Consider the following 14,085-nt stretch of genomic DNA (forward strand, 5'->3'; position numbering starts at 1 on the left):
CTTACACACTCAACAGGATAGTATATGTATGTAGTGTCGTCCCAAATGGCACACTAATGTTTTTTTACTAAGCGGTTATTCAAACCGTTTCCCGGATGACTTTGACGGTCGCCAAATCAGTGAAATAAACGACCGAATTGTCAAATAATACCTGCCGTGAGTATTGCCGCATTCACCATCGGGAGGCGCTATAATCACTCTAGTAGGAGAATTTTGCTTTCACCATCCAAAATAAATAAAGTTATTCAACATGTGCGTCTGATAGCTCCGCCCCTTCCGCTACATTAGCAAACCTGCGGTCGTTGAGTGCGTGAAGTGTCCATCATTACACACTTCATTTTAGCGGCTGAATGAGTGCATCATCCGGGTAATTAAAGTGCACTTATTATTTTTAGAGTTTTCAGTGTGAACACACTACTTACACTATTTATACTACAAAATGGCGTAGAATAGTACATAAGTATACTATGGATCAAACAGGTTGTATTGTGAAGTTTTAGTTGAAGTTCTAACCTTGCGTTTTAAGCTCAGCCTAAAGACTTCCTTTTTATACAGATAACTGAAGGTTTGGAAAACGTATTGGTATGCTGTCTGAATAAGATTTGACATTTTGGATACTATCATTATAAAGTTCATTTTCTCAATTATCTGCAACTTGTACTTAAAAGGTTGCACATATTAGAATTTTACAGTCAAGACTAAATCTGTGAAAATGACCCATTTTTTCAAAGGATTAATTATAATTTTGAGCTCACTGCACTTGAAATCTTACGTCTATGCATTTTCATGGTATATAAGTCAACTTAACTCATATTTTTAGGTGATAGGACCAAAATGAAAAATTTTAAGTTATGTTCAGTCAACTTCATTGTTTAGGTTTAGACAACATTATGGTTTTCAGTGCATCTTCTGAAGAGTAAGTAATTTATTATACCAGTAAAAACGCCCAAAGTGCCTTCTCCTACCAAAGTAAAGTCTATTTTTCTCCTTGATTTCATGTATAGTATATAATAAAGTGGCAATTACGTTCTCTCATTCATGATTCATTAGAATAGCTGTCATCCGGCTAGATGCATTAACTGCAGATCATTTGCTCCTTTCCCAGTTTGAACGCTGGTTTAAAGCCTAGTTTAAATTTTGTTGATTTCGAACACTCAAAGCACCACGAACAAGAAAAAATGGTTCATAAGCAGAATTCTGTTGACTACAAGCCTATTTAACCTTTATTTAATTGCAGTAACTAATGCCAAAAAAGAGCAGAGACTGTTGTGCATTGTTTACAGTGACTGCAGGAGCACAGTATCGCAAATCACCATCAGATACACTGTAAAAAATGGCCGTGATTTCAACGGTAAAAAACTGTTAAAGTGCTACAGTACAAATCCGTAACCTGGTTAACGGTATGTTTCCTTAATATATATGGCGAATAACCGTAAATTTACTTTCCCAGAATTCCCTGCATGGCACATAAATTTTTATGCATTTGTTTGACAATAATCTGGATCTTTTTAGTTGTTTCCCCATCAGTAATGTACATTAAAGATTTACGGTACATCTAATGCTGATAAACAATGTTTATTTCATGACTTTAATTTTATGCGTGTTACCATTCTGGTGTTTAGTAGCTGTGTGAATGACACTGAGCACCTTCTATATGCTGATACTCTTTTCTGCTTGTGGGAAAAGTTGATTGTGATGAGCATTGGCTCATTATGTAACTTCCTCATCACCACCTGCATGTGGGTGTGCTTACGTGTCTAACTGTTTAACAAAAGATGCGTAGATGCTGATCATTCAAAATACAGACATATTACCTCGATAGATTATTAAAATACGGTGATTTACCGTAAAAATGAAAAATTACTTTTAACGGTTTGTACTGTGTTTTTAACGGTAAAGTACTGGCAACCTCAGCTGCCGTTTTCTTACCGTAAATTTTACGGATTTATTTTTTACAGTGCACAACAGTGGTGACCAGGGCAATACGTCACAGACCACAACACATTCGCATCTCCCAAATCCATCACACATTCATTGCATTTCATCTTCTGAAAAGCAAGTCATTTATTATACCAGTAAAAGGCCCAAAGTGCCTTCTCCTACCACAGTAAAGTCTGTTTTCTTTTTGATAGTTTGCACCAGTATATAAGGAAGTGGCAAATTTGTTCTCTCATTGATTCATTGGATAAGCCGTCATCCAGCTATATGTTTTAACTGCAGATCCTTCGCTCCTTTTCCAGTTTGAATACTGGTTTTGAGCCTAGTTTCAAATTATGTTGTTTTCCAATACTCGAAGAACCATGAGCCAGTAAAAATGGTTCATATGTAAAACCACTGCTGACTAAAGACCTATTTTTCTTTTATTTAAATGGGGCAACTAATGCCAAAGGACAGCAGAGAATGTTGCGCATTGCTCCCAGTGACTGGAGGTACACAGTATCGCAAATCACCACCAGATACAACAGTGGTGACCAGGGCAATGCGTCACCTTCTCCTACCACAGTAAAGTCTATTTTTCTTTTTGCTATTTGGCATCAGTATATACTGTAAGTAAATGGTCATTTTGTTCTCTTATTGATTCATTGGATAAGCCGTCACCCAGCTTTTTGTCCTAACTGCAGATTTTTTGCTCATTTTCCTGTTTGAATGCCGCTTTAGAGCCTAGTTTAAAATGTTTTTGTTTTCTAACCGTCGAAGCACCATGAGCAAAAAAAAAAAATTGGTTCATATGTAGAACCACTGCTGACTAAAGACCTATTTTTCCTTTATTTAAATGGGGTAAGGCGAGGCAGTGGCGAAGTAGGTAGTGCTGTCGCCTCACAGCAAGAAGGTCGCTGGTTGGAGTCTCAGCTCAGTTGGCGTTTCTGTGTGGAGTTTGCATGTTCTCCCTGCCTTCGCGTGGCTTTCCTCCGGGTGCTCTGGTTTCCCCCACAGTCCAAAGACATGCGGTACAGGTGAATTGGGTAGGCTAAATTGTCCGTAGTGTATGAGTGTGTGTGTGAATGGGTGTGTGGATGTTTCCCAGAAATGGGTTGCGGCCGGAAGGGCATCCGCTGCGTAAAAACTTGCTGGATAAGTTGGCGACTTATTCTACTGTGGCGACCCCGGTTTAATAAAGGGACTAAGCTGACAAGAAAATGAATGAATGAATGACTAATTGGGGTAACTAATAAAAAAAAGAGCAAAGTTGTGCATAGTTCACAATGAAAGCAGGTACAGTGTCGCAAATCACCAGCATATACAACAGTGGTGACCAGGTGACCACGCGTTCATTGCATTTCATTTTCTGAAGAGCAAGTTATTTAAGTAAAAGTCTGAGACGGAGGCTTCTCCTACCACAGTCAAGTCTATTTTTCTTTTTGATTTTGGCACCAGTTGATAAGAACGTGACGATTTTGCTTCCTTTGAAACTTTGGATTAAAACTGTGCTTTATTTGCAAATGTTTTATGCGATGTTACAGCTTTGCGCATACATTTAATTAGCTACTGAATCAATGCTTTACTGTTTGGTTGGTGTTTTGCAGACTAAATGACAGTCAATGTAATTGCTCATCAGTATATATAACACTAAAAGATCAGTATTAAAGCCCACTGAAATAAAGGACTGTGAGCATAAAGACAACTGCAATAACTATATCAGGGGTTTTCAAAGTGTGAGGCGCGCCTCCCCAGGGGGGCGCAAGAGCATGTCAGAGGGAGGCGCGGGAAAAAATATTATATAATAAAAATATAATTAAGTTTAATTATTATATGTATTTTTTATTATATTTAAACGTTTTAATTAAACAAAGGTAAAAAAATAATACGTAAAAAATAAGAAAACCTTTTTTACCCAGAATGCCATAGCTGTGAATTCACTTCTGTTTGGCAAGCCCGCCAATACAGGTATATGCCTGCTAATACAATGGATCGGTTTCTGAGACCCCCTGATTCAAAGCCTTCAAGTTCAGGGCTTAAACCCAAAAGACGACTATATGATGATCAGTATTTGAGTTTAGGATTTACGTGGACAGGACCAGCTGATGAACCACGACCTTTATGTGTGGTTTGTCAAGATATTTTGGCTAATGACAGCATGAGACCCGCAAAACTTAGACTGTTTTGACTGGGATGGACAGTTCTTGGATCGGTTCTATTCATATTGAACCATCATCCTAGTTTTAAAAACGTTATATTAAAATACTTGTTATTACTCTGTAAATAATTGCACTTTCATGCAAATGATGATAAAAGTGAGTTAACAGGCTGACATCTGTCTGTGTCTTTATATATACTGTATATATATATATATATATATATATATATATATATATATATATATATATATATATATATATATATATATATATATGTGTGTGTGTGTGTGTGTGTGTGTGGGTGTGTGCGTGTTTGGGAGGAGGGGGGCGCCAATGGATAACTTGTGTCAAAAGGGAGGCCCACTGTCTTAGACTTTGAAAAACCCTGAACTATATTACTGTCTACACCAACAAACAATCATGTTCGATCAATTTTAAACACAACACACTCTAAAAAAAATATTGTGATAAAAAAATAATAAAAAAATTGACGCAACAGTTTGCGCTATTATGTCATGACCGTGGCGCAGCTTCAAAAATTCGTTTCAAACCGGAAGTACGAATTTGCTTGAAGTAAAGCAAAAACAACCAATTTACACTTTTTATTGAAATATAGGTGTCCTAATAGTGTTTTTAGCAGTGTGGGACACATATACGACTGTCAACAGCTCGAAAAATGTGTTTTGGTGTTTTGGACCCTTTAAATTAGCCGCATTTTTAAATTGATGTAATTATTAATGTTTTCCTGTTTTGAAAACTGAATAAAATTATTCTGGCAGCTTAAAAGTTTTAATCTCATCAGCATTTTAGATTTTTTAATTTACAATAATGTATTAAACCATGTAGTGGTTACAGACCTCTTGAGTTATTTTTTAGAGTGCAGTCAAGCCTTGTGGCCTTGTGTTTTCTCCATTGTACTGCCAGTTTCTTTCTTTTTTTTAAAGACAAAAGAAATGTGTTCAGTTGAAATGGCTGCTTAGCTGGATATTTTACACTGACACTGATATTTCACACAGTTGTTCCTGATCGACGCCATAAAACTCCCATTAAGAAACAGAGCCGAGCATAATGTCGAACTTCCTCTTTTTACGTATTCATGCTCGGCGCTCGAAGGTGATGGAGTTCTGCAGACCAGAACAACCCAAGGCCAGAGCGCTGATGAAACAGACTCCAGCAAATGATGACGAAAGAGCAGTCTCGCACACAGACACAGACAGTTAAACTCAGGGCTACAGTCTGATTGTGCTGGAAAATAAATAAATAAATAAATAAAAATCTGGGTCAATGGTCTGAAAGTCACAATGTAAGAGTTTAGCTGCTTTCTGAGAACTGTAAGAGGAAGAAATGAAGAGTGGTGTGAGCTGAAACTGCTTTTCTCCTATTACTGCTTGCTTAAAAAAAAGAAAGAAAGAAAGAAAAAAAGAAAGAAAGAAAGAAAGAAAGAAAGCCCATGTGGTGCATTAATTGAAACATAGCAACATTATGCTTCAAGCTTGTAACATGAGTGTATACACACCATAATTTTCATCATTTAATTTTTTTTTTCGTATATACGCTATAGTTCGTAATAATGAGATGCTTCTAAATTAATTTATTTAGTGTTCAATGTTACCATCGTGAGTTTGAATACAATTTTCCGTGACTTTTAGATCTATTCTGAAAGTGGCAGGAGAAATCAAAAATGAAATAACTAGCAAACAGATTAAACATAAACATGCTGCAACAATGTGTCATTCAGCATGTTCTTCCAAAATGCTAATGATGTTTATTATGTATTAATTAGATTATAAACCTGTCGATTTCATTGGTGCAGTTGATCTGCATTTCTGAATGCCTGATGTTTAAAAGTTTATGTCGCGACTGGTGTGGACAGCCAAACTGCTTGTTGCTGGGATCTTGTCATGGTGCATATTGTTAGGACAAATGTTACGCTCACAAAGGCTGCATTTATTTGATCAAACACTTAATTATTAAACTTCCTTTAAGAATATACAGTTGACACCAGAAGTTTATATACACTATAAAAAGGCACATACTATTTTTAAAAAAGTAAGATGTTAATGTGACTAAACTTTTTCTCTTTTAGGCAAGTTAGGATTGTCAAATTAGTTTTATTAAATAAAATTAGTTATGCTTAATAGCAGAATAATAAGAGATATATTTTTGAGAAATTGTTATAACTTTTTTTGAAAGTTTACTTACAATAAGATTATTATGCCTCTGAAAAAGCTCAGATGATGGTGTCAAGGTTTTGGAGGTTTCTGATTGAACTTGCAACATTTAAGCTAATTGGGGGCACAACTGTAGAAAAGTATTTAAGGAAAACCTCAAACACACTGCTTCCTTGTGTGACAACATGGGAAAATCAACAAGCCAGAATCAACAAAAAAGCAAGATTACAATTTGCTAAATTACATTGGGAAAAATAATAATTTTTGGAGACATGTCCTGTGGTGTGGTGGAACTAAGATTGAACTGTTTGGCCATAATGACCAGTGTTACATTTGGAGGACAAAGGGGAAAGCTTACAAGCCTAGGAACACCATCCCAACTGTGAAGTATGGGGGCGGTAGCATCATGTTGTGGGGCTGCAGGAGGGACTGGTCCACTTCACAGCATAGATAGCATCATGAAGAAAGAACATTGTGTAGAAATACTGAAGCAACATCCCAAGACATCAGCCAGGAAATTAAAACTTGGCCACAAATGGGTCTTCCAAACAGACCATGACCCTAAGCTTACTGCCAAATTAGTTAAAATGCGCTTTAAGGACAACAGTGTGAATGTTTTGGAGTGGCCATCACAAAGCCCTGATCACAATCCTATAGAAAATTTGTGGGAAGAAATCAAAAAGCTTGTGCGAGGGAGACAGCCTACAAATCTGACTCAGTTACATCAATTCTGTAAGGAGGAATGGGCCGAAATACCTTCAAACTATTGTGAGAAGCTTGTGGAAGGACACCCAAAACATTTGACCAAAGTTATATTGTTTAAAAGCAAAGCTAAAAAATACCAAGGAAATGTATGTAAGCTTTTGACTGTCTAGAAATTAATACAAATTTAAAAAAAATAAAGTCTCTCATTATTCTGGCATTTTTCTGGCATTTAACAAATGTAAACAAATTAGGTAATCCTAACAGACCTAAAATAGTAAATGTTTGAAATGATTTTTTTTTTTTAAGTTTTTCTTTTTTTTTTTTTTTTGAGTGTATGTAAACTTCTGGTTTTAACTGTATTTTAAGTGCAAATGAAATCAAAATTAACCATATGAGTTTGTTAGCTCACATTGCCAGTTTCATGGCGAACAATTCATCTGTACATGTCATTAAGAAAAAAAAAACTGGTTGCTTTTGTAAACTAAAATTAAAATCTGAAAATACATTTCCTGTTTTTTTTTTGTTTTTTTTTGTAAAATTCTCAGATTACGTGATTTTGAGGTTTTGGGTGTGGTTAACATATTTAACCATGTCCCTCCAACTGTCAGTTTGTCACAAAAAAAAAAAAAAAAAAAGTGAGGAGGAGGTGTCGGTTAGGTCGTAAGAACTCTCCCCAAACCCTTTTCCCCATCTTTCTGAATAAAATATCTTCTTTACTACATCCAATCAGCTCGAGGTAGAAAAAAACAAGCCTCGCCCACTGATTTTCTCATTTAATATTACATTTTTCTAGGAACTGCGTCACAACTAGGGTTGGGGCGATAGACGATTCCATCGTCAATCGCTAATGGGCGATAGACAACACGATGCTAAGCCGTCATCCCCGATCCTCCACCCCGCCCTGTCGCAAACCCACTTGCAAAAAATACACACTTAGGCCTTGTTTACACTAATACGTCTTAGTATTAAAACGCCATTTTAGAACGAGAATTATCCAAATCTACACCGTGTTTTACCTAGCATTTCTGAACAGCGCTCCGTCCACTGAAAATGCACATCACGTGACCACACACACACGCACAGAGAGACAGCCACACACTGTCATGCGCACATATGCAGGACAGTTTATCAAGGATCCTGTCTCACTATAGTTTTTAAACCTGATATTTAATTATTGTCTCTATCTGACGACTCTTTGGTCTTTTGAATCTATCAAATAGCGCATCACAGCATCAGTACACTGCTTCAGTCTTTCACTTTCACACTTGTACTTAGTCATTTTAGTGAAAACCTCAGATACTGTTGGTTGTGCACCTTTTTTACCAACCAACATCCCATAGAAAAAGTGATGGACAGGTGGTAATTTGTGTGCAACTTATCTTTATTTATTTATGATTTGTTTATGGGTAAAACAAAGACCATGCTGGTCAGGTATTTGAAACTGTAGACTACAAATAATTAATTAATTATGAATCAAATAATTATTCATAAATAATTAATTCATACAATGCCAAATTGGTCGACATCGCCCAAGCCAAGTCACAACATAAAAAAAGACAGTATCCGGTTTATGTGGACTTTAATATGTCTTTAGTGTAAAATGATACTTTAAAAATCGTTATAAAATTACAATTTGGTGCTCAAGAATGACTTATTTTATCATATAAAACCTGCCGACGGGTTTTCATCGGGGAAATGAGAAAAAGATAGTGGGGAATATAAACAGGAAAGCATGGGGAGAAGAGAGAGGGAAGAATCGGCAAAGGGCTTAGTGCTGGGAATTGAAATTGGGTCGCCGAGAACATCATAGTGCCATGCGTCAACAAACTAACCACTAGGCTATTGGCACCGACATCTTTCCAAGATTTCTAAGTTACATAGAAGAAAAGGTTCAAAATGCATAGGCATTTGGGTTCAAAATAGCATTTAAATGAAATTTAAATCATTTAACAAGTTTTAAAATGTACTAAATGTAATTTCTGGCCATTTTAATGCAATTTAAAAATCTCAGCTCAAGTGTTTTCCTTTTCTCATTGGCCTCAGGAGAGCTTATAATGATTAGTTTGACTGATCTGCTCTCTATACTGATATTTTGCATCAGCTTAGGAAATCCCAATTTGTAATATTGTAGCAAAACTGTGCATTACATTCCACTTATGATCCTCTTTTCAAAAATGCTGTCATTTTAATGAGGACGCTGTTCTTTTTTAACCAGTTACTTTTTACACTATCGTTAATTGTATAAATTGTGCAGTTTTAGTTAATAAAAGCAACTTTCTGGACAAAATGCCTCATTAAAAATGAATGACTGCTACAAAGCTGTAAAAGTCTTTCAAAGGGCTTCAAAAAGTGCATTGTTGTTCGATACGCAATGTATAAACTGCATCAAGAAAGGGCAGTACAGTAGCTCCTCCCCTTTTTCTAAAACCAGCCAATAGTGTTTCGTTTTTATCAAAGCTCTGCCAGTGAAAGCGGTTGAGCTCAAGCGCATCAGATGAAAAGCAAATGAGAATTGATATAAAAGAGGTGGGACATGTCAGATACTAGAAAGCATTTGATTGGTCAGAAGATTTGCTGCGGTGACCTTAAGAAAAATCAGTCACCCACTTCTGAATAGACCAGATTTGGATGTTTATATCTTCTAATTATGATTTTTGCAACTGTTTTGAAGCACACTAGCTTATAGATATCCTTGATGCTGCGTTCACACTAGACACGACATGCGCGTCAAGCGCGAGTGATTTACATGTTAAGTCAATGCAAACGCGGGAATAGACATCCTGCGGCGCGATACGCGCGAATGACGCAAATTGCGCAAATGGTGCGGGGCGAATTGAGCGTTTTGCGCGTTTGACGCACTTAACGAGCGTTTCGCGCGAATCTCTCGATTTCGAAAATCTGAACTTCAGCGGACATTCGCGCCGCATTAACCAATCAGAAGCTTGCTCTTGTGGGGGCGTGATTGTGACGTAGAACCTGTTGTCGGTGTTCTGAGGGAAATCCTCCAGCCTTCACCGACAACAGTTCATCAAACTCGGCTTGGCTCAGTCAGAAGCACCGCAGAAAGCCTCCGTCATCCAGGTTAAGTTTCTGGAGGAGTTTATGAGCTCACAGAGCTGGATGCACCTTTGAAAGAATGTAGTGGACTCAGACACGACCCTAAACGTATCGACGCTGTTTTTCAGTCTTCATAAAGCACTAAACACTGTTATTTTTTTTCATAAAATCCATGTTAGCCATTTAGCTATGAAGCTAGAGTCTTCGGGCAGACAGAAGCCCTGCCCATCACGCAAATCTGCGTCTGTTCTGATGTGAATTTGACGCGCGAATGAAGCGAGTGACCTTAAATGTTCAAGCGGCTATTTACGAGTGAATAGCACGATTTATCCGCACGTTCCGCGTCTGGTGTGAACACAGCATAAGACTAACATACTGACACTAACACCATTATTTTGATTTCATAGGGAATTCTGTTGGATTGAACACTACGCTAGTTATTGATCTTCACTGTTTTTGTATATACACTATGGTTTGTAATTTTAGGGTTAATGAGAAACTTCTGAATTAATTTATTCAGTGTTCAATGTTACCATTGTGAGTTTGAATACAATTTGACGTGACAGAGCCATCCTGAAAGCGTCAGGAGATGTTTACCTCAGATATCGGAAATAGCATATATCCCAGATATAAACAGATTTCACAGCGACTTCTGTTAAATTGGACACTATAATTATTGATCTTGAGTATTAAATGTTTATGCTGACCTTGTACACATAGAGGTATTCTCTGAGGAAAGCAGCCTGCTGCACTGCGGACTGTTTGCTGTCATTGATGAGGATGTGTCTGAAAGCGGCCACGGCGTTCTCCGGCTGCCGCAGGGTGAAGGACTGCCGGCCGATGGTGAAGTTGATGTGATCTTCAGCTAGCGTCCAACCTTTACCTTTATACACCTGCAAGGCCTGGCAGTAGCATCTCAGTGCATGTCTCTTCTGGAACACAGAGAGAGAGAGAGAAAAAAAAGAGCATGTCTGAGTCTGTGAAAGCACTTCATCATGTTACCACCACACTCCACTGAATTCACAGCTGTTAAAGCGGCATCAGCTTTCAGGTGACAATTGAAGCACATCTGACTGTATAAGCACAGTCTTTCTGCCTACTTAGAAGTGGATTGCATTTCGCACTCCATAAGCAATTGGTAGGATGTTGTTTTTTTCTTGCAAAAAACAAACAAACTGAAATGCATAATGAACCCTAATTCACGTTGTAAATAAATAAATAAAAGTTTTTTTTTGTAAGTTTTATCATTCTTTTTAAATGAATCCTGGCGCAATGTGGCGCAAGGTGCAGCGCAATACTTTTTTGCTACTTTTAGCTCGGCGCAAGGGTCATTTTGAGGTGTTGCGCTACGCTGTTTAAATAGCAAATGCATTTGCGCTCAAATGTGCGCCCATGGGCGTTCTGGTCTAAAAAAGCAGGCGTGTTTTGGCGCGTTGCTATTTTGAGAAACTGTAAATAGTCTGATCTTTAGACCAGAACAAAGTGGGTCTATTGTCTGGCGCAAAGTGCGCCTGGCTTACACACTACAAACAAGATGCAGAGCAATACGCAAATATGTTTACATATGAAAAATATATAATATATAATATATAATATCTTAAGGATATATATAATATATAATATATAATATCTTAAGGATATATATATATATATATATATATATATATATATATATATATATATATATATAAAGAGGATATATACAGGATATAAAAATAAATGATTAAAATATTACAAAACATATTATTTTCTAGCCTACATGAAGATTTAAAAACCACTGCCTTATTTTCTTCATCCCGAGAGGCTTTTTCAGTTCATTCAATTTGCTTTTGTATAATGTTATTATTATTAGCAGTATTATTTATTATATCCATATTTATATTTGTTTTATTAAAAACAAGCTTAGATTTGTCTACCTGTAAAATTTTAGACCATATGGGGCACAGCATGTGTATTTGGAAATAACTCAGGTTTTTGAGCACACTTCGTTATTATTGTTCATTTATTCGTTTGCTATAAATTAGAACTGAATTTAGAAATAGTTTTGAAACAAATCTTTGCACTTAACAAACGAAATTAATTATTTATAGGCTAATTGATGTCTGTGCGTAAAGGTTTCCTGATCCACGAGAGCAAAAGCGAAAGTAAACTTACTTTACGTCAAAATGCGCTTATGGCACGACGCAGCTGGCTCTTAAAGGTAATGGGAGATGAGGCTCTAATTGCTTTATTCTCAAAACACACCTATAACTCATTAAGAAAATAAACTCAACCCTTTTAGATCATGCTCCATGGCACAAAGCGGATTTTCCCGTCCATAAATTAGCAAAAATCCGTTCTGACACGCCCTGAAAGCGTTTGCGCTCTGCGCATGGACCGTCAAAATAGAGCCCTATGTCTCTCAGCTGGCCTGGGAACACCTCGGGATCCCCCCGGAGAAGCTGGAGGAAGTGTCTGGGGAGAGGGAAGACTGGGGTTCTCTCCTAAGACTGCTGCCCCCGCAACCCAGCCCCGGAAAAGCGGCAAAAAAATGAATGAGTCATTCTTTTTAATTTATTTTGGTTATTTTAATACTTCAAAAAAAAATCCTTTAAATTTTATATAAATGTTTAATTATATATTTATTATATTTTTACGAAAAAAAAAAATATTTCAAGCATTCTTTTCTTTTAACAGTTCCACGTGATTTAAAGAAATTGCTAATAATGACTCATAGATTGCATCAAGATCACCTACTGAAATCTTGAACTGAATTCCTGAATAAAAATGACGGTTCTTGAGGGATCAAATTAAACTGAGAAATAGGATTTTAGCTTCACCTTGACTTTTAAGCATTTGAAACATCTTCTTTTGCCTCATTTCAAATGACTTGAACTCATTTTGCAGTCTCCTTGTAATGCGCTGAGAAAGTGTAGACATTAGGAAAGCATCTTTATTGCGTCTGCTCTCATACCTGTCCAGCTTTGCTGAATCGATGGCCGGCCAGTATCATGTGGAAGGCAAACTTCCTGACCATAGGACTACGCATATTAATAAAGCAGTGAGCCGCCTGCTCCAACAGAAGTGCACTGCGCAGGTCAGAGTCCTTTCAGAAAAGAGAAAGTCAAGGGAAAGAGGTTTGTTTAAACAGTCTAACAATCAATGAACACACAGAGAAAAACAAATTGTTATTGAGATTTGAGCTCACCTCACTGGTCATTTTGATCAGAAGTGTAGCAGCATCTGAATATTTCGCCTGACTCTTTAAAATCTCAGCACTTAAAAGGCAACACCTCTCAGCCAAAAGCATGTTTCTATGATGCAAAGACAAAAAATAATGCTGTTTAAGTATTTTTTGTGATCATGAGGAAAAAAAGATATCAATAACTGAAATTAATTATCTTTATTTAGATGGAAAGTGCACCCAAAAAACAAAATTTCTGTCATCATTTTAGGCCGGCTCACACTGGGATTTTTTTATAATCCTGCTCAATAGATTCGAGGAACTATGACGTCAATTTGTATGCAAAAACCCGGAAGCGAGCATTTTAGCAGTTCCCGTTCCCTCGTCCCAAAGTCAATGGGTTTTTTGATGGGGTTTCAGTAGTCTCTCTTAAATAAGGTTCGTGGCGAACACAAACTCAAGATACTGCCTGTATTTAGGTATTTTCATGAATAGTATTTTATAGTTTGTAGTATTATTCTAATTGGGAATTCAGATTGTGTGTAGATAATTCCTTCACTTGTAAAGGCTGTCGAGACGGATTCATTTGTTGATCATTTATTTTAATAAACAATATTATGAAGATACGTGCTTACTAGTGCAGCCTGTTTCTTTCCTGCTCTCAGTAATGCAAACGTGTGAATAAATGTGTAAAAATACATGCATGTTAACTGTCATTTTAACGTGATCAAGTGATTTTTCGTCTTTTTTTCTTCACCTGAACACATTTAACTCTGTCATAACTGCAATATTTACACTCCTCCATAAAATGTATAGCAGATGTGACTGTATGGGCTGCTTTTCACTGTACTTCGTGACAAAAAAAGGAATATTGAATGTTGCTCTGTGTCCATGATGGAATTTGCAGGCATTT

At 36.9% G+C, this 14,085-nt stretch overlaps 2 protein-coding genes across 6 annotated transcripts in view; both read right to left on the reverse strand.

The window, feature by feature from the left end:
- dsc2l (desmocollin 2 like) overlaps positions 1-14,085 on the reverse strand; it is a 1,349,056-nt gene that overhangs the window by 437,490 nt on the left and 897,481 nt on the right. The window lies entirely within an intron of this gene.
- Positions 1-14,085, reverse strand: part of trappc8 (trafficking protein particle complex subunit 8) — a 187,491-nt gene that overhangs the window by 116,268 nt on the left and 57,138 nt on the right. For all 5 annotated transcript variants that reach the window (XM_087297930.1, XM_087297929.1, XM_087297928.1 and 2 more), the window contains 3 exons: positions 13,197-13,302; positions 12,963-13,094; positions 10,717-10,941 (listed from right to left, as the gene is read on the reverse strand). In XM_087297930.1, coding sequence (XP_087154056.1) covers positions 10,717-10,941; positions 12,963-13,094; positions 13,197-13,302 — 463 coding nt within the window. The remainder of the gene's footprint in view (positions 1-10,716; positions 10,942-12,962; positions 13,095-13,196; positions 13,303-14,085) is intronic.

The sequence above is a fragment of the Danio rerio genome, chromosome 20 (genome assembly GCF_052040795.2).
Source record: "Danio rerio strain M-AB ecotype USA chromosome 20, GRCz13ab, whole genome shotgun sequence".
Lineage (NCBI taxonomy): Eukaryota > Metazoa > Chordata > Actinopteri > Cypriniformes > Danionidae > Danio > Danio rerio.